Source organism: Oryx dammah, unplaced genomic scaffold (assembly GCF_014754425.2).
Source record: "Oryx dammah isolate SB20612 unplaced genomic scaffold, SCBI_Odam_1.1 HiC_scaffold_26, whole genome shotgun sequence".
NCBI lineage: Eukaryota > Metazoa > Chordata > Mammalia > Artiodactyla > Bovidae > Oryx > Oryx dammah.
Window position 1 is genome coordinate 41762365 of NW_024070210.1, and position 27328 is coordinate 41789692.

General features: G+C 39.8%; 2 protein-coding genes across 5 annotated transcripts in view; one reads left to right on the forward strand and one right to left on the reverse strand.

The window, feature by feature from the left end:
- Positions 1 to 26792, forward strand: part of GALK2 (galactokinase 2) — a 153594-nt gene extending 126802 nt beyond the window's left edge. For 2 of the 4 annotated variants that reach the window (XM_040226480.1, XM_040226481.1), the window contains 2 exons: positions 16712 to 16913; positions 26228 to 26783. In XM_040226480.1, coding sequence (XP_040082414.1) covers positions 16712 to 16913; positions 26228 to 26435 — 410 coding nt within the window. In that variant the 3' untranslated portion in view covers positions 26436 to 26783. Of the gene's footprint in view, positions 1 to 16711; positions 16914 to 26227 lie in introns of all 4 variants that reach the window. The other 2 variants (XM_040226482.1, XM_040226479.1) reach the window with 1 other exon arrangement.
- FAM227B (family with sequence similarity 227 member B) overlaps positions 26669 to 27328 on the reverse strand; it is a 226116-nt gene continuing 225456 nt past the window's right edge. Inside the window, exon 17 of the mRNA XM_040227601.1 lies at positions 26669 to 26901. Within this exon, the coding sequence (XP_040083535.1) occupies positions 26779 to 26901 (123 nt within the window). The 3' untranslated portion in view covers positions 26669 to 26778. The remainder of the gene's footprint in view (positions 26902 to 27328) is intronic.

Below are 27328 nucleotides of genomic sequence, written 5' to 3' on the forward strand. Positions count from 1 at the left end.
AAACAAACAAAAACACAGCCCATAGATTGGGAGAAAAGATCTGAAATGATGTGACCAATAGGGGATTAATCTCTGAAATTTACAAATAGCTCATGATGTTTAACAACATCAAAACAAACAGCCCACTCAGAAAATGGGCAGAAGATCTGAATAGACATTTCTCCAAACAAGACATACAGATGGCCAATAAGCACCTGAAAAAAATATTCAACATTGCTAATTATTAGAGAAATGCCAATGAAAACTACAGTGAGATATCACTTCACACCAGTCAGAATGGCTATCATAAAAAAAAAAAAATCCACAAACAAATGCTGGAGAGAGTGTGGAGATAAGGGAACCTTCCTACACTGTTGGTGGGAATGTAAATTGGAACAACCACTATGGATAACATAAAAAACTAAAAATTGAGCTACCATATGACCCTGTAATCCCACTCCTGGGAATATATCTAGAGAAAAACATGATCCAAAAGGATACATGCTCCCCAATGTTCATCGCAGCACTGTTTACAATAGCCAAATGAAATTATTAAAGGATCAGTTGTGAATTTATTAGATGCTCTGCTTTGAGTAGAATGAGGCATGAGGATGGGCTGACATCTTATTGTATACCCTGGTGCTTCTCTGCTGGTTTGCGCTAGGAAACCACCTTCTGTAATCCTGTCTACCTAAGAGGCCAATCTTGTCATTTCTATGTTCCTTCCTTTTTTTGCTACCTTTGATTTTGTTTTCATATTTTTAGGTTTCCATATAATTAAATATTTTCCTTGTATACAAAGTTGCTTTTCTTATAGTTAATTCTGGTTATTTTGGTCAAAGTGTTTATTCTCCTATACTGCTGTGTTCAAGGTGATTTTGCTTCAGTAACAACCAATTCCGACATGTCAGGGGCTTGACCCAACAAAAGTTTATTTCTTGCCCACTCCGCCTCTCCATCACAAGTCAGCAGATGGTCTGTCCATCTGAGACAATCAGGGACCTGGGCTCAGCAGGGGCTCCATCTCAACATGTTTGCCCATAATCACTGTGGTCTGAGGAAGGGACTGTGGCTGATCGCTCACTGACTTTTAACAGCTGCCTCTTATTCTCTTTCATTGGCTCAAGCAGGTCAAGTGGATGTGATGAATTTCAGAGTGGGTGGCAAGTGCAATCTGTCTCAACGTGTACAAGGAAAACTGGAACATTTGGAAACAGCTCTAACTAATGAAAACCACACTGTCCTGTGCTGTGCAGCTAGGAGTTTCAGCCCATTTAAATCTTGCTGATACCAATGAAACCAGCTTATTTTCTCATCTTAAAATATGAAGCTGACATTTCCTTTCAGACAATTGGGATAATGAATATTGTTTTTGACCAGATTCCAAATTATCTTCACTTGAGGATTAAACATACTATGACATCTTTTTAAGATGCATACTTCTCTCACACTGGCATTTTATCTGCAGTTTTGTCTGGTGAAAGCCTTAGTCCTTGCAGCTTATCATTTTTTCCCCATCTTGTGGCATTCAATCTCTTTTCAGGAAACTATCATTCTAGAATCTTAGGGCATGGTCCAGGAAAACCTCTTCGCTGTTTGATATTAATAGGTTCACTTCCTATGCCTTTATTATTTTCAAAGTACCTAGCTTCAGGTGGAAGAAAGTTTCCTAGCAAAAACTTCTGAATTAGAAACTGTGTACCTCTTCCTACTTACATATGTTTGTTCCCAATTTGTTTCCATGTCAGTCAGCAGAGGTGAGTTACTATGCATGTATCTAATCATTTTTGCAGGTTACTGCCAAGTATCAATAGTAATGACAACAAAAATTATTATTCATTGTATCTGTATAGACATTCACAGTTTTAAAAACTGAACTATGGCTGCTGTAAAATACTATGTTACATGTGTATAATATAGTAATTCACAATTTTTAAAGGTTATACTCCATTTATAGCTGTTATAAACTATTTGCTATATTCCTTGTGTTTTACAGTATATCCTTAATAGCTTGTTTTATACCTAATAGTTTGTACCTCTTACTCCCCTACCCCTCTATTGCCCCTCCTGCTCCCTCCTGGTAAATGTTAGTTTGTTCTCTGTATCTGTGAGTCTGCTTCTTTTTTTGTTAAATCCACAAGTTGTATTTTTTTAGATTCTACATATAAATGATATCATACAGCATTTGTCTTTCTCTTTTTAAGTCCATCTGTGTTGCTGCAAATGGCAAAATTTCATTCTTTATGACTGAGTAGTATTCTATTGTGTGTATGTTTATGTGTGTATGTGATATGTATATATCATATATATGTATCATAATGTTTGTATATATATCATATCTTCTTTATTCATTTATATGTTGATGGACACTTGGGTTACTTCCACATTTTGACACTTCAAAATAATACTGCCATGGATATTGGCGTGCATGTATCTTTCTGAAGTAGTGCTGCTATGAGTATTGGGGTGTATGTATGTTTTTGAATTTTTTTTTTTTTTTTGGATATCTACCCAGATGTGGAATTGCTGGGTCATATGGTAGTTCCATTTTTACTTTTTCTGAGCTATCTCCATACTGTTTTCTACAGTGGCTACACCAATTTACAGTCTCACTACCATTTGTTATTTGTGTTCTTTTATAACCATTCTGACAGTTGTGAGGTGATATCTCATTGTGGTCTTGATTTGCCTTTCTCTGAGGGTTAGTGATGTTTAGCATGTTTTCATGTGGCTGTTGGCCTTCTGTACTTCCTCTTTGGAAAAATTAAGACATTCAAAGTTTTAAACACATGAAATATCAATTGATTGTCACTCATGCTGTAAATTCCAGATGAAAACACGACAGGGCACCACTCTATGTTAAGGGTAGAGACTGTGTATGGTTTTTTTTTTTTAAGTTTGAGGAAGATGATTCCTTGTATTGTCTTTAGGAGGCAGTGGAGTGGGAGAGACCACAAGAATGAACATCCCTCAGTCCACTAGACTTCTTTAATGTTACAAAGCCTTTCTTCTGTCAAGGACCACTGATGCAACATTAAAAAGACCAGAGACTACTTCCATAGGAAAGCAGTATGTTTAGTCTTTTAATGGGAAACTATGAAATGTTCCAAGAACACAGATATAAAATTCTAGTCAATTAAGACAAGAAATAATAAGATATGTGCTTCATTTCTGTCATTTAGACTTATAGGGGTCAGAGACACAGATGAAGATCAAAAAGGAAAGAGTCATATGGACAAAAATAAAGGTAAAATGAATCTAATAAAGGGGGAAAAGGCTGACATGTACACACTGCTTGTTTATGGAGAAGCACATACACAAACACAGAGAAACCACAAACAAACTCATGCCTGTGAGCGTTCACTTCCCACCCTGGTTCCCAGAGGGCTGCACAAACACATTTGCAATCATGGGCTTCTGTGAAATAGGATCCTTATTTATCTTTTCAGGATGCTTATGCTCAGTCATGTCGGACTCTTTGCGACCCTTTGGACTGTAGCCCACTGGGCTCCTCTGTCCATGGGATTTTTCAGACAAGAATACTGGAATGGGTTGCCATTTCCTACTTCAGGAGGTCCTTCCTGACCCAGGATCAAACCCAAGTCTCCTGCATTGCAGGTGGATTTTTCACCCACTGAGCCATTGGGAATGCTTCCTCTTTTCAGTCTATCACCAGTTATACTGCAAACACCTTGAGAATAGGGGCATCTCATTAGATGTTTGTGAAATTGAAACATTTTTACCTTCCCTAATTCTACACTTTGGAATGTCTAGGTGCAGCGTAGGCATGTTGTCTTCAGTACTCACCATGAGGCTATTAGGACAAGCTCCCCGCTACGAGTTCGCCCCTCATCCAGTACCCAGGTCACCTTCTTGGTCTGCTCCAGAGTGCACTGTTCAGAGCAAACTCTGGGCAACATCCTATATAATCTAGTTGGGATTAGATTTTTTGTGTGGCACATAACATAGCTTCTCACTTGCTTAAACTGTTGTTGTATTTTGGTAAAGTACTACTTTTGATCATACTGGCAAACAAGTGAGTAATGTAAGAGAACAGAAGCAAATTTTTATTCCTTTGTTCAACTGGTACTCAGTTGAGAGCAACTATTCAAGCATTGTGCTAGAGACTATGCATTAGCAATCTGTAAGGCCAGAATAGTTCTTGCCCTCATTTATTTATCATTTTTTGGGAAGAAAACAATAAAATAATGATTAAAGTGTTCTGATGGAAATATACCACTTGTTCCCAGATAACTACTGATTTCTCCTCTGCCTCTCCTTCCTCTTTGTCTCTTACATTTTTGTTCTCTCTTTAATTCAGTTCATGGGAGAAAGCAAAGACAAGAACTCATTCCCTTTTAGGTTAAAATACCAGCACTGGCCAGCTCTAGGCAAGTGTGACCATTGTTTTCCATAGTCCTTCATTCAGTTCTGACCAAGATTTCTGCCCAACTCCCTGAGCTCTTTTTCAACTGACTTGAGATTGTCTGCTCCTTTAATGTTTTCTAAAAACAAAGTGTTGGGGGCAGTTCTGGGAAGTTAATGGGAAACTAGTTTCCTCAAGAAAGAGAGGCAAACAAAAATGTAGCTCATCCAGCCAGCAGTTCCAGCTTCTTCCTCTGCTGCTGGGATGGGAGCTGATATTTATTGAGAACCTGCTCTATTCAAGACAGGGTGTTAGGCTGAGCTACAAAGACAAAGATGGCACAGTCTCTGCCCTCCTAAAGTAGTGTGTGATCATTGTAATTAGAAGGGAATACATGGTATTCAGTGTCTGGAATGTTTGGGGAGAGTGTCATGGAGAGGGGCCTTGAGATCTGGGGATTACAAAACTAGTCTGGGTAGCATACCGACATGGGCCTCCACTCTTGGACAGGCAGTGATGGAGTGTGGTATCGCAAGCAAGGCATGGTATCGACACACTGTAAAAAGTTGGAAAGGGTCATGAACATTCAGAAGACCCATTGTGTCCCACTGGATTAGACTGCGTGTGCCCTCATTTATTGGACCATGGAACAATAATGCAGCATTTGATACAATGAAATATTGGGGAACACCATGATCAAAATGGTGATTGGGGAAGTTTATTATGGTAGCTGTATACAGGTTGATGGGCTTCCCTGGTGGCTCACGGGTAAGGAATCCTTCTGCCAATGTAGGAGACTGAAGTTTGATCCTTGGGTCAGGAAGATCCCCTAGAGAAGAAAATGGGCCTGGGAAATCACATGGACAGAGGATCCTGGTGGGCTACAGCCCATGGAATTGCAGAAGAGTCAGATAGGACTCGTTGACTGAACAACAGCACCAACAATACAGGTTAATAGGCGGTAAGAGGGAGACCGGTTAGAAGGTAGAGCAGTTGTTCAGACCTGGGATAAGAACCCAAAGTAGGAAAGTATAGAACGAGAAGGAAGGGAGCAGTGGACTCTGTCTTGTCATTTGAATGGCGCTGGAGTAAACAGGAGTTTACTATATTGCCAGAAAGCAGAATGCAGCTGACAGTGCCTGCAGCAGAATGAAGCAAAGGTTTCAAGATCAGAGGAGTAGAATTTATTATAAAACAGTGCTGCCTCTTTCTGCTCCTGAAAATCTGAGAGAGGGAAGCTATAAATATGTGGGGATGCTGTTGTTCTCTACAGACAAGATGGCATTATGCTGTGGATTTGAAAATATTCACAAGTGCCTCTTGGAATGTAGTTCTCCATGGATTAATGTGGTTTGTGTTGAAAATGCATATATATATATATATATATTTTTTTTTTTTTTTCCCCTCAGTGGTTTTGCTTTTAAAAGCAGGTAGTTAAAGACTTTTTTTCCTCTTAAATGTAAAATGCTAACTTAATTTAATCTTTGCAGCATGGGAATGAGATATTAATGTGGCTGAAAACAGCTGTTTATCTTTTGTGGGTTTGACCATTTCAGAAACTTCACATTTATGAAAAATATTATTGCTGGGGAAATAAATTTGAAACTGTGGTCCAGCTTCAATGAGGACTGTATAGTGTTTTTCCATTCTACTGCTTAAATACTCCCAGAGCAGGGACTTATTATAACTGTGCTGCATAGGAAAACAGGCACTCTGGAGTGCATTCTGAAGTGTTTTCCCCCATCCATCTCTGCATGGCTGTTCTTGGAAACCAACTCTTAGTTTAGCCCAGTGGAGTTAATGTGTTTGGAGAGGAATTGGCTAGTAGCGTGCAGCTCCATGATTGTGCAAAGACAGCTAAAACCACAACTGCTTTTAGCGCCCCCCCCTCAAAGAATGGGAAAGCATTTTGGGGTATGGGAGCCTCAAAAAGATTAATTATACACTTACGTGATAAGATTTCCAGTTCTCTCTGACCAGCCTATTTATTTATTTTGTTTTGATTAATTATCCCGAGATAAAGTTTTTATCCAAGTTAAGTCCGATTCCCAAAATATTTATCACTTTTAGTTTGAAGACCAATGCTCTGTGTTCTTCCATCACCACACAGTCTTTCTGCAGTTTGGTATTACGAGGCTTATGCGAAGAAACTCATTGTGTTGAAAACGAGGGAGATGACTGTCCAACTCTACTCTGCATTCCTCAGACTGATGGGAGGAGACCACTCTTAAGAAGGGCATACACGGACTAATGTATATTCAGAGAAATTATCAGTGAGGGAGACTTGAAATCCAGTCATGTGAGGGAAACTGGGTGGTTGGTCTGGAGAAAAGATTTAAATGCTAACAGAGCTGTGGTACTTCATTGCTGCTAGGGCAGACACTGTAGCTTAACTACCTGGCATCCAGGCCTTTTCCTGGAGAAGAAATCTGTTATGTGCATGCTGGAAAAGGAAGGAAGTTTTGCCTCCTATGGTAAAAGTTGAGGGGTCAGATTTTCCTCTCACAGGTCTTGTCACCTGAGTGTGAGCAAGAGTCCTTGGTTCCTCCTGTATCCTGGCACATGCTTATGTTTGGGCTTTCAGTCTATTAGGCAAAGGTCCATTGACAAAGTATCTAGAATCCAATGTTATATCCAGACTTGTGGAGGAGACCTCAGCAATGGTTCTCACTGTTTATTTCACTTGGTGCCTGGCTCATTTCCACCTGGATTCTCAAATTCTAATAGAGATTAGGAATATGTAATCCTAAAATAGATTTTGTGAGTTCTCTAATACTTTAAAATTAATTCCTTTCAATTAAGTTAGTTCATATAGGTTTCTATTGTTCAGAGACAATAATTCTGACTATATAATTGCTAAAGACCAGTAATGTTTTCTTGTTTCCAGCTTGAATTCTTAACTTGAATCCAAGGATAGTGTTCTGGAAACTGTATGTTGAACTGTGTGTAGAATTTCATATATTTACGCACTCAGATGGGGGAGAGAAGGTTCATAGCTCTTATTCTATTCTCAAAAGGCTCTATAACCCTAGAAAGACCAAGAACCACTTATGTACAGGATACAATGTAAAACCTTACTTAGCATAACGTATAAAGCCCTTATAATCTGACCTCTGCCTTGTTGTTCAGTCGCTAAGTCAAGTCTTACTCACTGTGACCCCAAGGACTGCAGCACGTCAAGGCTTCCTTGTCCTTCACTATCTCTTTGAGTTTGCTCAAACTCATGTCCATTGAGTCAGTGATACCATCCAACCATCTCATCCTCTGTCACCCCCTTCTCCTCCTGCCTTCAATCTTTCCCAGCATCAGGATCTCTTCCAATGAGTTGGCTCTTTACATCAGGTGTCCAACTATTGGAGCTTCAGCTTCAGCATCAGTCCTTCCAATGAATAGTCTGGGTTGATTTCCTTTAGGATTGACTGATTTGATCTCTTTGCTGTCCAAGGGACTCTCAAGAGTCTTCTCCAACACCACAGTTCTAAAGCATCAATTCTTCGGCGCTCAGCCTTTGTTTATGGTCCAACCTTCACAGCTGTACGTGACTACTGGAAAAACCATAGCTTTGACTATATGGACCTTTGCTGGCAAAGTAATGTCTCTGCTTTTTAATGGGCTGTCTAGGTTTGTCATAACTTTTCTTCCAAAGAGCAACTGTCTTTTAATTTCATGGCTGCAGTCTCCATCCACAGTGACTTTGGAGCCCAGGAAAATAAAGTCTGTACTGTTTCCATTTTCCCCCCATCTATTTGCCATGAGGGATGGGACCAGAGCCATGATCTTAGTTTTTTGAATGTTGAATTTTAAGCCAGCTTTTTCACTTTCCTTCTTCACCTTCATTAAGAGGCTCTTGAGTTCCTCTTTGCTTTCTGCCATTAGGGTGGTGTCATCTGCATATCCGAGACCTCTGCCTACTGCTTTTATCTTTTACTGTATTTCTTGTTGCTACTGGTCTTCATCCTCTTTCAATGCTACAATCATATCCAAGTCCTATGAATTCTTTAAAAAGCACCTTGTGCCCATCCAAGTACTAACCAGGCCTGGCCCTGCTTAGAGCATCTCATGGCTTTTGATCTCCACATTTTTGTTCATGAAGTTCCTTCTGCCTTAATTTCCCATTCCTTTCACCCTACCTTTTAAGTGGTTTGCTGGACACCTAACTCATCTTTTAGACTTGGGTGGTTTCACATTTTACTGGTGGACTCTAAAGATCATGACCACTATTCCCCATCCCTCAGCCTACCTGCTTCCAGCATTGCCAGTAACTCTGTCAAGCTAGTAGCTGGTATGAATGTCTCTTTGCCCTCCTGGGGCATTCTCCAGAGTCACTGAAAGTTGCTGTGCTGCCCAGGCACATCTCTGGGGAGAAGGTAACCCCTCTAGGGGCAACGATGGCATTGTTTGTGAATAAAAGACCCAGGCTTCCCTTCCCTTGCATAGGTGGACCTGTTCCCTTCCAACAGGTTGGAACCATGGTTCTCCATGGTTCTTCAAAGAGACCCCTGAGCAATTGGGCAGTGATTGTTTGCTGAGGTGACTTGCATATTAAACACCTTTATTGACTATTGGAAAAGACTCTGATGCTGGGAGGGATTGGGGGCAGGAGGAGAAGGGGATGACAGCGGATGAGATGGCTGGATGGCATCACGGACTTGATGGACCTGAGTTTGAGTGAACTCCGGGAGTTGGTGATGGACAGGGAGGCCTGGTGTGCTGCACTTCATGGAGTTGCATAGAGTCAGACACGACTGAGCGACTGAACTAAACTGAGTAGACTACTACTTCTTTTTTTTTTTTTTTACTAAACATTTATTTTATTTTTTTATTGTAGTAGGAACACATATGAAATCTATCCTCTTAATAAATTTTAAGTGTACTATACATTATTGTTCACTAGAGGTGAATGCTGTACAGTAGGTCTCTAGAGCTCATTCATTTTACTTAGTTGAAATGTTTTGTCTGTTTGTCTACTGATGATTAACTCTCTACGTTTCCCTCCCCTGGTCTCTGGGAACCACCATTCTGGCCTTTGATTTTATGAATCTGATGATTCTAGCTAACTCATATAAATGGTACTTGTCTTTCTGTGTCTGGCTTATTTCACTTGGTATAATGTCCTCAAGAGGTCCATCCATATTGTTGCATATTGTAGAGTTTCTTCCAATTTTAAGGTTGAATAATATGGTGTTGGAGAAGACTCTTGAGAGTCCCTTGGACTGCAAGGAGATCCAACCAGTCCATGCTAGAGGAGATCAGTCCAGGGTGTTCATTGGCCACCTGATGCGGAGAGCTGACTCATTTGAAAAGACCCTGATGCTGGGAAAGATTGAGGGCAGGAGGAGAAGGGAATGACAGAGGATGAGATGGTTGGATGGCATCACCAACTCAATGGACTTGGGTTTGGGTAGACTCCGGCAGTTGGTGATGGACAGGGAGGCGTGGCGTGCTGTGGTTCATGGGGTTGCAGAGTTGGACACGACTGAGTGACTGAACTGAACTGAATATTCTATTATGTATACACCATTTTTCAGTCCATTCATCCATTGATAGACATATTTTTGCTTCTACAGCGTAGCTATTATGAATAGAGCTGCAGTGAACATGGATGTGCTAATAATTCTTTGAGATCCTGATTTTATTTCTTTAGGATATATACCCAGAAGTGGATTGCTGGATCATAGGATAGTTTTATTTTTAATTTTTTGAGGACTCTGTGCTGTTTCCTATAGAGGCTGCACCATTTTGCATTCCCACCAACAGTGTGCAAGGGTTCATTTCTCCACATCCTCACCAACACCTGTTGTCTTTTGTTAAGACTATTACTTTTTGAGAGTAAAGAGCTTATCTTATTCATTGTTGTTCCCTTGGTATTATTAATAAAACTGGCATAAAGTGAATCCTTACCCATGTTTAAAAAACATAAGATATGAGAGCTTTCTTCAGATCTCTCAAGGGCTGTCTTGTGTTTACAAATGTCTGTGGAGCAGAAATAAGACCAAAGAGTAGAATTTACAAGCTATGGACATTTCTTCCACATGGAACTCTCAATGCACCGAAGGGAGGGGACCTTCCTTAGTAGCAGTGGTTTGTTGTGGCGTGATGACTCACTTGGTTTGTCCACTCTTCTGTCTCTAGCCAAGAATTCCTGTAATCGAGAGTTTTATGGCAAATGAGTCCCACACACAGATGCCTACAGAGATCAGGCAGACATGTGAACCAGTGAGGCAGGCCAGGCATAAGATAATTGGGAATGGTGGGAAGTACATGGAAATACCCTGCCTGCCCTGTCTAAATGGGCTGGCTGCTCCTCAGCTCCAGCCAACAGTTTTGCAAGAAGGTAGGTTCACCACTGCCAGGCCTTTCATTTTTTTCAAGGGAAAACAGAAATCTGGATTCTTAAAACTTCTCAGTTTAAAAAGTATGTGGGTCAAGAAAGCATCACTGTGGTTCATTATTGACCATGGCTGTGAGTGTGCAACCTTTGTGTAATGTATGTTGCAGAGGATGTTAAAGCCTCAGGTGTGAGGACAGCCTCAAGAAACTGGCCTGGGGTCAGATCAGTTTGCTCCCTCCAGCCCATAAACACACTCTGCCTGTTCCCAGCTTGGGCCTTTGGCATCCTGTCCTCACAGCAAGGAAGCCCTGTGGCTCTGGCACTTCGCACTGTGGCTCTTTTTCCCAAAACCCTATCTTCTTGGTCCACCTCTAATGTTTCCTGCTCTTGAATATCTGCTGCACTTGGTCATTGTCCAGTGGTCTCATAGTCTGTGTTATTTAACTGAGTCATAAGTCTCTCATAGTAGGGGCTTCTGTTTCACATGTCTTTCCTGTCATTTGTAGCATAGGGTTCTTGCAAGAAAGACGCTTGCTCCCTGGAAGAAAAGCTATGACAAACCTAGGCAGCATATTAAAAAGCAGAGACATTACTTTGCTAACAAAAGTCCATCTAGTCAAAGATATGGTTTTTCCAGTAGTCACGTATGGATGTGAGAGTTGGACTATAAAGAAAGCTGGGCGCTGAAGAATGGATGCTTTTGAACTGTGGTTTTGGAGAAGACTCTTGAGTCCCTTGGACTGCAAGGAGATCAAACTAGTCAATCCTAAAAGAAGTCAGTCCTGAATATTCATTGGAAGGACTGATGCTGAAGCTGAAGTTCCAATACTTTGGTCACCTCCTGATGCTGGGAAAGATTGAAGACAGGAAGAGAAGGGGACAACAGAGGATGAGATGGTTGGATGGCATCACCGACTCGATGGACGTGAGTTTGAGCAAGCTCCGGGAGTTGGTGATGGACAGGGAAGCCTGGCATACTGAAGTCCATGGGGTCACAAAGAGGTGGACATGACTAAGCTACTAAACTGAACTGAACTTGCTCTTCTGAAGCTGAACTTCCAGTGTTGAGAGATAAGCACAGGCCACTGAACAAATAAGCATAAGAAAATTGGACAGTATTTGTGAGAATAAATAAAATAGTTTGGGGAGAAAAAAATAGGATGGAAAGAATATGTGTGTGTGTGTGTGTGTGTGTGTGTTTGTGTGGGTGTGATTATTCTGGGTTGGAGATGGGAGAAGGTCTTCCTGATGCTGTGACATCTGAGACTTGAATGACTATGAAGGGCTAGCCATGTCAAGATTAGGGGAAGAACATTCCAGGGCAACAGAACAGCTGATGCAGTGGGTCCAAGGCAGGAGCCTGTGTGGTGAGCTGAAGGCTCAGCAAGGAAGTCATCGGGAAAGGAAATTTTAGAACTAGCAACTAAATTATTCAAGTGAACTTATTGTACAATTATTACTGTTTAAATGTATATGGCTGTGATCATTTAGATCTCAGAATCTCTGCCATGATTTCAGGATCAGATTCAGTAATTACCAAAGATTCACAGAGGAGAAAATGATTGTGTTAGAATTCACATGATATATCCTACTTTGAAGCCTCAGATTTCCCATGGATAGGATAGGACACTGGCAGTGTTTCAGGAAAATGGCACCTGGTATTATGTTCTTAAACTGTATTTGTGTTGGAAGTAGTCATATAGCAGTGAGCATTCATGCAGTAAGAAACAATTCCTTCATCCTTTAATAACTGCCCTCAAGGATTATAAGAGAGATGAAGCATCCATTTTAAAAGTTAACTGGACAAGGAAGAAAGCTCTGTCCACAGAGTTTCAGATTTTCCTGGATTTTCTGGTATCTACACAACAGAGACCTGCTGAATTGCCAGCATATAACAAGCCAGAACCCTGGATCCAGAGAGCATTTGTGATGTCCAGCCAATGCAGAACTGCTTTCCCTCCTGAAGGGTGGTCTCCAAATCTGTTGTAGCCTTTGGCAAGATGTTTGTATCACAATTGAAAACAGATGCCCTTTCTGCCCTTTCCTTTGTTGTCTGAGTTACTACTGTTCAGGGGGTGTGAGCCATGGCAGTCTCTCACGCACCTTCAGAACGCCCAGCAAGAGTCCTTATTAGACATTCCTGTCCTGAAGCCTTGCTGTGAAACACTCGACAAAACAGAGTAGACACAGGGAGGTTCTAGTAATCTGCTCAGTACCTTCTGAATGCTTCTTATCACAAATCAGAACACTAGTCCTGAGGTTTAATATAAAAAAACCCCACATCTCTCTAGATAGTTTCTGCTTGAGAATATTTAATCCTAAAGGAAAAATATTTAATCTTGAAGAACTATGTAGTCCTAGAGGAAAACCAAAGCATGCTCTTGCTAATGGACTGTTTGTTGTTGTTGTTGGTATTGAATTTTATTATAGGATATGTTTGTATTTTATATATATATATATGACATTGACATTCCAGAGTATCAAAAATCACTGTAAATTCTTGATTAAAAGGGACTTATTAGACATAAGACTGAATATAATGTGTAGACTTTGCTTGGATCCTGCTGTAAATTGACTGAAATGGAAACAACTGGGAAAATTTAAATATGGATTGAATATGAGACGATGTTAAGGAATCATTGGTAATTTTGTTAGATGTGATAATGATACAGAGGTTATGTAAGAAAATATCCTTATTTTATAGAGTTGCACTCTGAAATATATAGGAAGGAAATGTCACATGTATAATTTATTTTAAAACACTAGCAAAATATTGAAGCAAATATTGCAAAAAATTATTGTTCAGTCTAGGTGATAGGCATATAGAACATGCTATTGTTTTTCCTTTGTTGTCCTGTATATAATTTGAAGTTTAAAAAACTGCTCCACAAATTGTGACATAGCAAAGCAATTTGTCAGCTAAGTAGCACTATTTTACAATGTTAGTGGATGTTGCTTTATTGTGCCTTTTGTGCTGCAGCCATAAATATCAGTGGACCTGGAAACTAGATGATTTTTTGGAAATGAGACATTACAGTATATTGAAATACCAATATTCAATATTTTCTTCTTATGTATGCCCTCCACCCTACCCCTGTGCTCTCATTTTGCAACTTGGCCCATGATGTAGGGAGGTGAAATAGTTCACAAATAAAACTGAAACATATAGAATCCTAAAGCTAGAATTTTAAACATTTTGTTTCAATGTCAAGTTTTAAAAAGAATATTTTTAAACTATAGTTACCAAAGTCATTTTCCTCCCTTTCAAAATGTGTATTCTATAATCTGGATTATATTCAGTTCAGTTTAGTTCAGTCGCTCAGTAATATATGACTCTTTGTGACCCCATGGACCACAGCACACCAACCAGGCCTCCCTGTCCATCAGCAACTCCTGGAGTCCCCCAAACCCACGTCCATTGAGTCGGTGATGTCATCCAACCATCTCATCCTCTGTCGTCCCCTTCTCCTCCCACCCTCAATCTTTCCCAGCATCAGGGTCTTTTCAAACGAGTCAGCTCTTCGCATTAGGTGGCCAAAGTATTGGAGTTTGAGCTTCAACATCAGTCCTTCCAATGAATACTCAGGACTGATCTCCTAGAGGATAGACTGGTTGGACCTCCTTGCAGTCCAAGGGACTCTCAAGAGTCTTCTCCAACATCACAGTTCAAAAGCATCAATTCTTCGGCACCCAGCTTTCTTTATATACATGGATTATATTAACATGCATAAAATTATTGGTACTGTCTAATGCAGATACATGCCTATCAATGGCCCATTTTTTCCTTTCTCTATTCAGGGATTTTGAAGGAGTTCTTGTTAAATCTACTAGTGCTTTTTCTTCAGACAACTTTGTTGCAGATGCTATGTGCCAGTATTGGATATTGTTAAGACTTTCTTACCTTAAGATATTTTGATACCTAGACCCTAAAATAATATATTTTAATATATGACAATTCTCAATAATATGTAATATTCCCATTTCCATTGAACCTATTGATGGAAATAAATTCACACTGCAGTGTGCACTGAGTCACATGACCTGGTTACTGATGGAGCAAAGCATGTTGTTGTATTTTTATCCCCACCTACATTTAACTTGTAAGTTCATTTATTGTCTTGTTTTTCATCCTATGTAGTATCAGTAGTTGTAGATTCAATACCAAAGGGAATCTGGCTGTCCCCTTTCCTCAACTAGTAAGCTGTGAGTATTGGCACTGTACTTTTTTTTTTTTAGTAACAGTGTCTAAATGGAGGTATCTTGATTTTGAACTGGAGTTAAATCATCCTTCTGAGTGTTCAACAGTGAACACACGTTGTGCACTTGTCATGTAAGGCAATGGTGAAGGTTCTGTGGAGTACAAGATTGCAGACTATCAAATGCATGGAACCAGAAGACCTGGTTTCTGTCTTCAGGAGTTGGCAAACTTTGTGGAAACAATTAAAAGTATATGATAAGTATATAAGTTATGAGGGTGGTACTGTGGAGGGGAAAAAAATGTAACCTAAAACTTTAATATAATTTGTTGGTTGTTAAGTATGTTGTCATGCATTTGTTATTTTTTAATATAAAATTATAAAAGCACTACTGAAAAAGCAGTAGTATTCTCGGGGAGAGGAACCTGGAGGCAGACCCTGGAAGAGAGAATCATGTAGAAAAGGCTGCCTTGAAAGTATGTTTAGTGTCCTTCAGCTGGGGGGACAGGGCCAGCTTCAGGTGGCTCTGCAAGGAGGGAGCCAGGGAGAGATCCTACAACTTCACTCTCCTCCCACCCACCTCTCGTTGATCTTCTCCCTTTTTCTAATCTAAAGGCAAGGGAGCCCACTGGTGTAGTCCATCCAAGTCAGCCTCCTGGGGCAGATAGCAGAGTAGATAAGGGCAGAAAGTAGAGCAGTTATCATCCTCTTCTCAAAATATAACAATATGAGGGGAATGCTTGGAGGGAGTTCTTCATAGAATCATAAAATGTTAGAGCTGGAAGGATCCTGAGAAATAATTTTCAACTTCATTTTGAAGATGGGGAAATAGAGCTCTATAAAAATAGCCATGAGTACAGTGAGTTGTCACATGGCTGAGAAGATATGACAGACCTTTGGATTCTTAGCCCAGGCTTTTCCCAGCAGGACAGGCAGATTAGCCTCTGTGTATTTTTCAAGTTTTTCCCAGAGGCACCACACTTTCTCAGCCACTGTTCAGCATGGGTGAAAATGGTAAGAAGGTTTTGGTTGTTATTCAAGGGAATATATGAGTACTATAAACACAGTCATTGCAGTAGGACATTTCTATAACTGAAGTAAGGGTCATTCCGGATAATCTGGAAGGCACAGAAATATGTCAGGAGAAAGTTAAGCCACCCACAGTGCACCGCAGAGATGATGACTGCTAACATTTTGGTGCTTTCTTATAATTTTTTAAATTAAAATGTACATTTTTATATTTTATGTTTTCACTTAATAATGAACAATTTCCCATGGAGTAGTAGGATGCTTTAGTAGCAATAGTATAGCATAATATTTTTAACAGATGTAGCATGATTTTACAAATATTTTCTGTTGTTAGCAACGTGGATTCATTCTTAGTTTCTGTTGTGATAAATAATGCTACAGTATATACACATATATACATGTGTTTTTTACACACACACATACAGAAGTAATTGTGCTTATCTCTAGGAAACATTTTTATAAATAAAAGTTCTAGTATAAGCATTTTCAGGGGTTCTTTCCTCAGGGATCACAGAGGAAAGAATGTGGCTCTGGGGTAAGAAGTCACGACTTGTTCTGCTCTGCCACTTTCTAGATGTGTGAACTTAAAGTAAAATTGACTTGAAAAGAGTATTTTAGACTATAAGGAAATCTTTCAGAAAGACCTATTTAAAATCTAAGGTATTAATAATAAAGACAGAAATGGAAGTTCTCAATAACTGTATTTTTCTTTGCACTGACTTGTCCAACTCTTTTTTTTCTTTTGAATTTTTTTTTTTTTCCTGGCCAGTAACTGTTTCTAACTCTGTCCATATAATTTTCCTTCCTAAGTGCTCACCTTCAAACTCTACCAGCGGGCAAAGCATGTGTACAGTGAGGCTGCGAGAGTGCTCCAGTTTAAGAAGATATGTGAAGAAACACCTGACAACATGGTCCAGCTGCTGGGGGAGTTAATGAACCAGAGCCACATGAGCTGCCGGGACATGTACGAGTGTAGCTGCCCTGAGCTGGACCAGCTGGTGGACATCTGTCGGTGAGGTTGAAAGAGCAGTGTGGTGGGATGCTACCAGGGAAACTATTTAATGGGGAAAAAAAGTGGGATGCCACCAGGGAAACTGTTTAATGGAAAAAAGCAGCATTTTTGTAATCTCAGTGAAGGAAGATCCTTCCCACTTTGTATCAGAGGGTTTGTCTGTGACATACAGCTAGACTTGTTCCCTTCTGAAAATATGTAAGATAAAAGACTGGAGACTCAACTCCATGGCTTTATGAGGTTCCAGGTTTGGAGTCAGTTCTTCAAACATCATAAAGACTTTTCCATTTTTGGATGATGTTTCAGGGAGATTTTCTCAGACACAGACCCTGTTGTTACTTTCTCATGGTATTTTAAGCAATGGTTTCCACTACACTGCAGCTCCACCAGCATCTCCTGTTTGGTGTCCTAAGTTTAACAGTTTTATTCAAAAGAGGAGAAAGAAAGGAAAGAGGACCTCAAGCCTAACAGAAGTGTATCAGGGGAGAGGATGCTGTAGGAATTACTCAGAGGCAGCATTTCCTGTTTTCCAGGTTTAGGTTAGACAATCTGGGGAAAAGGATTGAAGAAAGTCCAGTTTATGAATGGACAGTTGAAACACAAATGCAAAGAGGAAAACTCTTTCATAAAGCCTGAGAACAACATCCTTATAATTGCTGGAGAATGGGGATAATAGAGTAGAATGGTTTCTTTACCCAGAAGGGAACTCATTGACCTTGGAGGACAGAAAGGGAAGTTGGGAGAACTCTCAAATGGATTGATGTTCTTTCCATTGTGAGAAAGTCATAGAGAACTGCTTGCAATTAGCAATGAAAATATAATTAACCAGTTGGCGCCTGCGGCTTGCCTCACTCATTGCCACACACCCAGCCTGAAAAGTTTAAACCAAGTAGCTCCAGTGACTGTAAATGGCATGTGTAACCCAACTTGTTGAGAGACTTGAACACAACCTTGCTGAAAATCACTCTGTCAGTGTTTCCTCACTCTCTGCCAAAAAGGCTTTCAGAGCTTGTTTCACTGAAAGTACTCTTTTCTGAAACTATCAAGGGCAGATATTGTTCAGTTCTGGAAGTAACAAGAAGTGGAATGATTTCTGCATAAATTAAGCAGAAGCATCTTTGCTAAGAAGGTTGTAGGATAGTTTGGATCCCATCTGAAAAGCAATGGAGGTGTATTTGCCAGCCTCCTGGAATTCTCAAATGGACTTTCTTGTTCTGGCATGGTCAACCAGCTCTTGTCTTTATGCAGCATACATTCACATGGGTAAAGAGGAAAATGACAACTAAAAATAGAGTGGCACTGATAAGTGTTACGAAAAAAATAGAGAGGCTGGCGAGTCCTAGGGATGGGTGGGCAGTCTTTATATTGATTGGCTGAAGAAGGCCTCTCTGAAGAGATAGTTGGGCAAAGACCTGAAGGAAGTGAAGAAATGAGAACAGTGGCTGTCACATGTGAGGAACAGTCCAGGAGGAACAGTCCACACGGAGGGCAGTATAGGAGGAGAGGGCAGCAGGGGATGAAGTAGGAGAGGCCGTGAGGAGGCATAACCCTGAAGCTTGCTGGCCATTGGAAGGACTCTGAGTAGGAAAACGTGGCAATGGAAGTGTGAATTGATTTTATGCCAGATGTGCCTTGAAGGAAGAGTCAAGAATATTGCTGTATGGGTGAAAGTGAGGAATCAAGATGACTTCTGGGTTTTTGACCAGAGAAAATTTCCTTGTTTCTGTGAAAGCCATATTTTGGGGGGCCAGGCTTCACATTTCTGGGTCAGAATGATCTTCTAGTTCCATAAGATATGAAAGCAGGAAGAGGCCTTAGAGATCCAAGAGAATTCTAAGAGGGTAAGAGATTGGAACAAGGTAACATGAGTCATTGGGAAAGCCTAGCTCCCCATCTAGTATTTATTTATTTATTTTTTGCCACACCTGTTTCTCTCTCCTTAGGTTATACTGAAAGTGAAAGTGTTAGTCAATCAGTCATGTCTGACTTTTTGTGACCCCATGGACTGTAGCCTGCCTTCCAGGATCCTCTGTCCATGGGATTTTCCAGGCAAGAATACTGGAGTGCATTGTCATCCCCTTCTCCAGGGGATCTTCCCAACCCAGCGATTGAACCTGGGTCTCCCACATTGGAGGCAGATTCTCTACCATCTGAGCCAGAGGGAGGCTGAGATGTATTTGAATGGGGGACTTTAACCTATTTTCCTTTATTAAAGTTTTAATGATGGAGGCTCTGGTTTTCTATAGGTTGCATTATTTGAACATGGAGCAAAGCCATGTTGAGCAGGGAAGGGCAATGTGTGGAGAAGGATGAAAACTGGGCTGGAATTTAGGAAGGATGGGTTCTAGCTCTGCCTTGTTTCATTCTGAGCTTTGTGACTTTGAACTGTCACCTTGCTTTATGATCTCCAATATGTTTTTCTGTTCTAGCAGCCTATAGATCTATATATATATTTTTTTTTGAAAGTGTGCTTCTAGTGGAAGACTTAGTGGCTGTGTTTTAAAAGGGTCGAGAAGAACATGCCTTTTGCTTTTTTATTTATTTGTTTTTGGAAACTCCTTTTCTTATTGGCAGCTAAACTGTCTCTGTCTAGACCATTTTCATCTGCTGCACTGATTTTCAGTTGGGTCTGGTGTAAGGAGCTCACTCCCTTTTTTTATGGTTGTTTTGTTTGGAATTGCTAAGTATCAAAATTATTTTCTTATTCTATATGGACTGTTTGGACTGAGTTTCCCATATTGAAAGATTACCTTTTGGCATGTTGGAAATATTGGCTAGAATAGTTGTCTGATCTCTTAGCTTCTTAAATAATTTTCTCTTTGCTGTCACTGGGGGCAGCAGGTGATATTATCCAAATATGCCAGTTGATTACTAGTTACTAAAGGTCTTGAGTAGCAGAGCAACCTTATAGGAGGATACCCTGGGAGAATTAAGTAGATGTAGTCATTAATGCTGTGACTTCCTAAGTCAGCACATACTTTTCATAGGGCTATTTGTGTCCCACAGGAAACGGTAGTTTAAACTCCATTTTCAAAAGCTCTGGTACTTTCCTTTATGTGGATGTATGAGGCAAAAAGGGAGGCATGCAGAAGAATGCAAGATAGTGGTAAAACAGAATGGTTAAAACAGGAGAGAAAGACAATAGGAGAGTTCAGTTCAGTCGCTCAGTTGTGTCTGACTCTTTGCGACCCCATGGATCGCAGCACGCCAGGCCTCCCTGTCCATCACCAACTCCCGGAGTTCACTCAGACTCACGTCCATCGAGTCAGTGATGCCATCCAGCCATCTCATCCTCTGTCGTCCCCTTCTCCTCCTGTCCCCAATCCCTCCAAGCATCAGAGTCTTTTCCAATGAGTCAACTCTTCGAATGAGGTGGCCAAAGTACTGAGTTTCAGCTTTAGCATCATTCCTTCCAAAGAAATCCCAGGGCTGATCTCCTTCAGAATGGACTTGTTGGATCTTCTTGCAGTCCAAGGGACTCTCAAAAGTCTTCTCCAACACCACAGTTCAAAAGCATCAATTCTTCAGTGCTCAGCCTTCTTCACAGTCCAACTCTCACATCCATACATGACTACTGGGAAAACCATAGCCTTGACTAGATGGACCTTAGTCGGCAAAGTAATGTCTCTGCTTTTGAATATGCTATGTAGGTTGGTCATAACTTTTCTTCCAAGGAGTAAGCATCTTTTAATTTCATGGCTACAGTCACCACCTGCAGTTATTTTGGAGCCCCCCAAAATAAAGTCTGACACTGTTTCTACTGTTTCCCCATCTATTTCCCATGAAGTCATGGGACCAGATGCCATGATCTGCGTTTTCTGAATGTTGAGCTTTAAGCCAACTTTTTCACTCTTCTCTTTCACTTTCATCAAGAGGCTTTTTAGTTCTTCTTCACTTTCTGCCATAAGGGTGGTGTCATCTCCATATCTGAGATTATTGATATTTCTCCCAGTAATCTTGATTCCAGCTTGTGCTTCTTCCAGCCTGGCCTTTCTCATGATGTACTCTTCATAGAAGTTAAATAAGCAGGGTGACAATATACATCCTTGACGTACTCCTTTTCCTATTTGGACCCAGTCTGTTGTTCTATGTCCAGTTCTAACTGTTGCTTCCTCACCTGCATACAGATTTCTCAAGAGGCAGGTCAGGTGGTCTGGTATTCCCATCTCTTTCATAATTTTCCACAGTTTATTGTGATCCACACAGTCAAAGGCTTTGGCATAGTCAATAAAGCAGAAATAGATGTTTTTCTGGAACTCTCTTGGTTTTTCCACGATCCAGCGGATGTTGGCAATTTGATCTCTGGTTCCTCTGCCTTTTCTAAAACCAGCTTGAACATCAGGAAGTTCACGGTTCACATATTGCTGAAGCCTGGCTTGGAGAATTTTGAACATTACTTTACTAGCGTGTGAGATGAGTGCAATTGTGTGGTAGTTTGAGCATTCTTTGGCATTGCCTTTCTTTGGGATTGGAATGAAAACCTGCCCTTTTCCAGTCCTGTGGCCACTGATGAGTTTTCCAAATTTGCTGGCATATTGAGTGCAGCCCTTTCACAGCATCATCTTTCAGGATTTGAAATAGCTCAACTGGAATTCCATCACCTCCACTAGCTTTGTTTGTAGTGATGCTTTCTAAGGCCCAGTTGACTTCAGATTCCAGGATGTCTGGCTCTAGGTGAATGATCACACCATCGTGATTATCCGGGTCGTGAAGATCTTTTTTGTACAGTTCTTCTGTGTATTCTTGCCACCTCTTCTTAATATCTTCTGCTCTTGTTAGGTAAATTGTAAATGAAAAAGGTCTAAATTAAAATGGCAACACTCTTAAGCCCTGGTTCCTTCTGCAGCTTTATGACTATCTTGGTGGGCAAGCAAGTGTGGGATGTGCTGGGAAGGACCTGGCAAGGCCTGATGTGGGCCACTGGTACCATAAAGCCATCGTCTGATAGAGTACTGTTTTGTTTAAGAACCACCACCACCTCTGTAATTGCCTGTCTCCTTAAAAAAAGTTAACACCAACGGGCAAGTTGTGACCAAGATGGGGCAGCTTGAGAAGGTTGGTTGTTTTGTGGTGATCAGAAGAGGGAAGAGGGAAGCTGAGGTTGGGGAGGAGCACTGCCAGAGACTCTCTTTAGACCACCTTCCCTGGTCTGCTTGTGGCACTTAAAATTCGGTTAGCTTTTCGGAAGGCCTGCTTGGAACCTATTTGCTTGAAAAGACAACTGACTGACTGAGTGAATGAAGGATTTGATATGTAGAATACTTGGCACTATCTACAAATCTTAATGTGATCTGAGCTTGGTGTCTCCAGGTAGCTTGTCTATAGGTCAGCTTTATGACTCAAGTGGAGAGAAGTGGGGGAAAAAGGATAGAAGAGATCACAGATGCTTGAATTTGTTACAGCTGAGCCTTTTACTGCTTTTCGAGAGAAAATCTGTTTAAAACCAAGGAAAGGGCTGGAGAGGGAGAAGGAAATTATACTTATTCACTTAGACTGCTTATTTTTTAAATTAAATTAGAAAACCTCAATTATGTGAAATAATGAAGAAAATAGATGAAGCTTGCCCAATTATAAAATGATTCTTTTAAATAAATTAAATGTAAATTTTAAGAAAATGGGATTTCTTGAGGAAAACAAAACAATTTTGAAACCAAGTCAATTATATATGAGACAGCTCATTCTTTATAGGTTCCCCTGGTTATATAATACTTAAAAAATAGTTAATGCCTTTATTTCCATTTTAACACTTGTTAAAATTAGAGAGGCCTCACTGAGGTGTTATTGCCCAAGCTACTGAGGAAGATAAATGACAAGTTTTAAAAGACCAACAAAGGTTACAGAAGTTCATTTGTGGGCTTCCTCAGAAGTCTTCCCACAATTTTATTCCATGGCTGGCTTTGCGGCTTAGCTTCTTGCAGCCATTTTCCTAAGCAGGTGGGAGTAGGGAAGAATGAAGTGTAAATCCACCTATGTGTGCTCTTTTCCTCATGATCTATGGGCTAATCTGAACACTGTCAAGAAAAAGGAAGAGAGCCATTCAGCTGCCTTAGGGGCTCACTTCTCTTTGGGTTTCTGTCCTCCGTGTATTGTCCCCCTGCTCCTACACTCCCCTCCCCCAGTATGTATGCCATTTGCAGGACAAACCGACTGGTCTTCCATGACCTCTGTGGCTTAAATTTATAAAATGGATATATGGTTATATTTTCTTATACTTTCTCATTTGAACAGTTTGAAGTCTATGGTTTCTTGAATCAAGAGCAATCTGAAAGTGTTTCTAATAAAAATCACAGAAATTGTTCTAGAAGCTGTGTTTTCCTGAGATTCTAATCAGAAAATTATGTACTTAGAGCAGAAGCTAGAAGTCTTTCCAGAAAAAGAGTACATTACTGATGATATATATATATATATAATACACATATAATTGTTTCAAATTGTTTTATTTTACTCAGTATATTTAAAATTTAGCTATTTCTTACAATTTACATTTTGTTTATTTAAGATAGTTATTTTATAATTGGGCAAGTATCATTATTTTCCTTTATTATTTTACTTTGTTTCACATAATTGAATTTTTTAACATTACTGGAATTATGCTGTGCTGGAATTAAATAATAACCTGTCCCTAAATTCAAGATTTTCTGAAATAATATCTATTTATAAAATATATCAATATATATCTTAAAATAAAATTGAATTAAAATACAAGGCACAATTCCCTGCTTTCCCTCTGCAATTTGTGGCAAAGTTGGAACTTACTGGATCTCTCCCCACCTCCTCCCTCAAGGCCACCTGTGATCCATGCCTTACTTTAGTCAGTGCTTTATGGTCAACTCAGTTCATTTAAAAGTAGGAAATTTTATTCAGGCTATACTTAGGTGTCTGAAAAGCTGATTATAGAAGTACACTTTTTAGTGATAAAAGGGATATATCTGCCCTAGTCTTTGTTTTGTAGATCATGCCTTATAAGGCTGAGGCTGCTTTTGTTGTTTTGACCAAACTTTCCATGTTAGTCCCAATCAACTGACCACAAGCATCAAAGTGATATTTGGGATTTTAGGGGTTTGGTTTTCCTAGTTTTTGTATTGCTTCTCTGATGTGCCATAGCTCAGGAGCTGTCTTTTTAATGTTTCACTAGTTTCCAAGGAAAAAAATGCAGTTGTGAAAAGTTCACTCAACACCCTTAGCTCACCTACTTTTTTCTTGATTTAAAGCTTATTGGTTTACTAACTCTGGCTCTCTTACACAATTTCTATGGCCACATACCAGCAGGGCACACTGCAGGCAGTATCTCGCTGCCTTTGTGAGTGTGTATAACTGGGCAGGCTGCTGACTAGCTGTTGGGGCAGCGCCTGGTTTGTGATCACAAGTGCCACTGACTCAGGGGTAGAGGGCTGTTTATAATAGCACTTACCGTTCTCTACAGGGGAAATTTGAGCCCTGATGATTTCAGGCCATGTGGTTGATGCAATCTAGTTCATTTTCATTTGTAGGAGGCAGGGTGGTGACAGAGCAGCTCTGGAGACTTAAAAGTGAATGATTTACCTAGAAAGACTTCTAGTGTTTGCCCTCTGGAAACTGGCAGGAGAGTCAGGAAAATAGGCCCCCTGGCACAATTCCTATGGGTTTTGCAGCCAGTTAGAAACACTTCCAGTTTGCTTTAGATTCAATTTTGAGACCACAGTTTTCAAAAACTGTTCAAATGAGGAAGTGTAAGAAAATATGCCTAGAAGTTCACTGAAGACCATAAAAGACTTGGTTGACTTGAGTCCAGAAAAATGGCATAGTTTGGGTCTTAGAAAATCAAATAAGAGGGCATACTGTTCTCTAAACCATACCATGCTGGCTTTGATGCTTAGATTTTAGTGTCTTTCAGAGATACTTCACCTCTGTTTTTCTCAGCATCTTCCACAAGAAGAGATAGTTTGATATGGCTATGTGACAACTTTTTTTTTTTTTAAATTCCACCAAATTGCAAACTAGCCGCTTGCCAGCCTAGGAACTCAAGATAATACTAGAATCTCAGGGTAAGTGAAAGTTTTCAGTTTAGGCTCCATTTACCTACTGGGCCATAAACTGAATGTTTGAAGGGCAGGAGGAGATGAATAATCTATTTTCTTGCAAGCATTTTTGTTTTCTTCTCTAGACATCTTCTTTCATATGAAAAACATATTTTGATGAATATAACAGATGATGAAAAGAAATCAACTGAGAAAATCATTGAGGGGGAAATGAATTACTGATGTACAATAATTCTCATGTCCTAGAATAGGGGTAATATTCTATTGATATTTTCCAGGAAATAAAGTAGCTCATTTAGATGGAAAAAAGGGATAGAATTGTGCTAAATTAATTATGAAATTCTTAATCTGCTATGAATTTGGAGTAAATTTTATTAGGATGAATTTGGAAGCACATGTAAACTGTTCTTGTCAGGATAAATTGCGTCTTTTAAAGATGAGTGATCTCTGTTCTTGTGTAGGGCCTTTCACTTAGGTATAAATCTTAGGTTTGAAACTGTGCTTGGTTGATGGTGACTAAAATGACCTCTTGTTGCACAGAGGCTTATATAGTCATTTCCATCTCAATCACACATTTTGTTCAGATGAGAAATTCTGAGTCCAGTCATCAACCAGCTCCTGAAGGCACAGGGAAGATGGGGATGGACCTGCTGAACCACTACCCTCTTGTGGAAAGGTCTGCATAATTTCCCTTTAGAGATTAGCAGGTAAACTAACTTAGAGTTTAGTAACACTCTTTGTTGATAAATTCATTTAGCACAAATCTAGGCTGTCTTTTCTAGGTGACTGAATGCAGCTTAAATAGCCACCAGAGGAAGCTCTCACTTGTGTGTAAAAGACTTGCACTTTAAATTTTGATTTGCCCTCTTATGGAGCAACCTTCTGATTGATACTGTTGATTCTGTGTACTACCTGTTTTCTTTTTACTCCCTTTTCTTGATCACCTGAAGACTTGTTATATAACTCTTCAAATGCTGGCTTTATGGAATCAAGACTACAGGCGGTTATTGCCAGCCCTCATGAAACAGGAGTACTACTAATTTTTACTAAAGAGCCAAAACTTGGGGCTAGTTTTAGATACAATTAAATTTCAAATCACCTTCTGATAATAGTACAAATTTTGTAATGTCCTAAAGTGTTTGATAACACTGAAAAAAAAAACCACAACACCACAAAAACCCACAAAACAAAGCATACCACATAATCTCTCCTTAGTTCTTGGAGTGTTCTGAAGCACCAGGAAAATCAACTCTCATTTTCATTTGCAAGTTCTAATTTTTTCTCTCATTGTTTTAGGAAATTTGGGGCTCAAGGATCACGACTTACTGGAGCAGGATGGGGAGGCTGCACAGTTTCAATAGTACCTGCTGACAAGCTGTCCAGCTTCCTGGCAAATGTGCACGAAGCCTATTACCAGAGGAGCAACCGAAGCTTAGCGCCAGAGAAGCAGAGTTTGTTTGCTACCAAACCTGGAGGTGGAGCTTTGGTTTTCCTTGAGGCCTAAACAATGTAAAAAATCTCCAAGAAACTATTTAGAGCATTTAGGGACTGGCAGGACTTCTTATGCCACAGTAAATTAATCCTCCTTCTGTTTTGTATTATGAAGAAATGGTTGCAATTATCAAGATATATTTCCAAAGAAATGGTTGAAAGCTCCCCATGCTTCATAAAGATGATTTTTCCACCTGAAATATGTTTTCTACCAATAAGGACAAAGATTATGCTTGGATAGAGATCTCTTAAGATAATTTACTTAGATTTATTGATTTCAAGAATTTTAAAGACACATGGTAAAAGACCATCAATCCTGGTACCTCATGGATTCTACCTGAATTAAACATACATTCTTAAATACAGTTTACTTCTGGTTTCTCCTGGCGTTCTTCTTCCTCAGGGTCTTCTGTTGATGATGATGATGATGATGATGACAGTGATGCCAAAAATTCTCTCTCAGTTAGAGCTTCAAAACGCTATTAAAACAATACACTATTAAGGATTCACAGATTTTTCTGGATATTGTATACTTGAAAGTGAGATTCTCCCAGTTATCAACTTGAGGGAGATCACTTAAATTTTTTTCAAAAAATGGATTCAGGAAGAAAATCCCAGGCTGATTTAATTTTTTTAACCATTTGATATCATATAAACAATTACTTTAAATTCTTTTGGCCCTGAGCTTTCTCTATCATAAAAGAGAAACTTTAGATAAAGAAAAAGACTGCAAGTTCTTATCTCTGTGCACATGGAAATAGATAATTATCCAAATATTAATTCAGATAACTCAATTTATTTATGGAATTTACTTTATTTCCACTCTATCCTATCTTTTTTAAAATGCCTTTCTAGTCCAGGATGCAGGTTTACTATTCTAGGAAAATCCAGCTGTGCCTTGTTTCC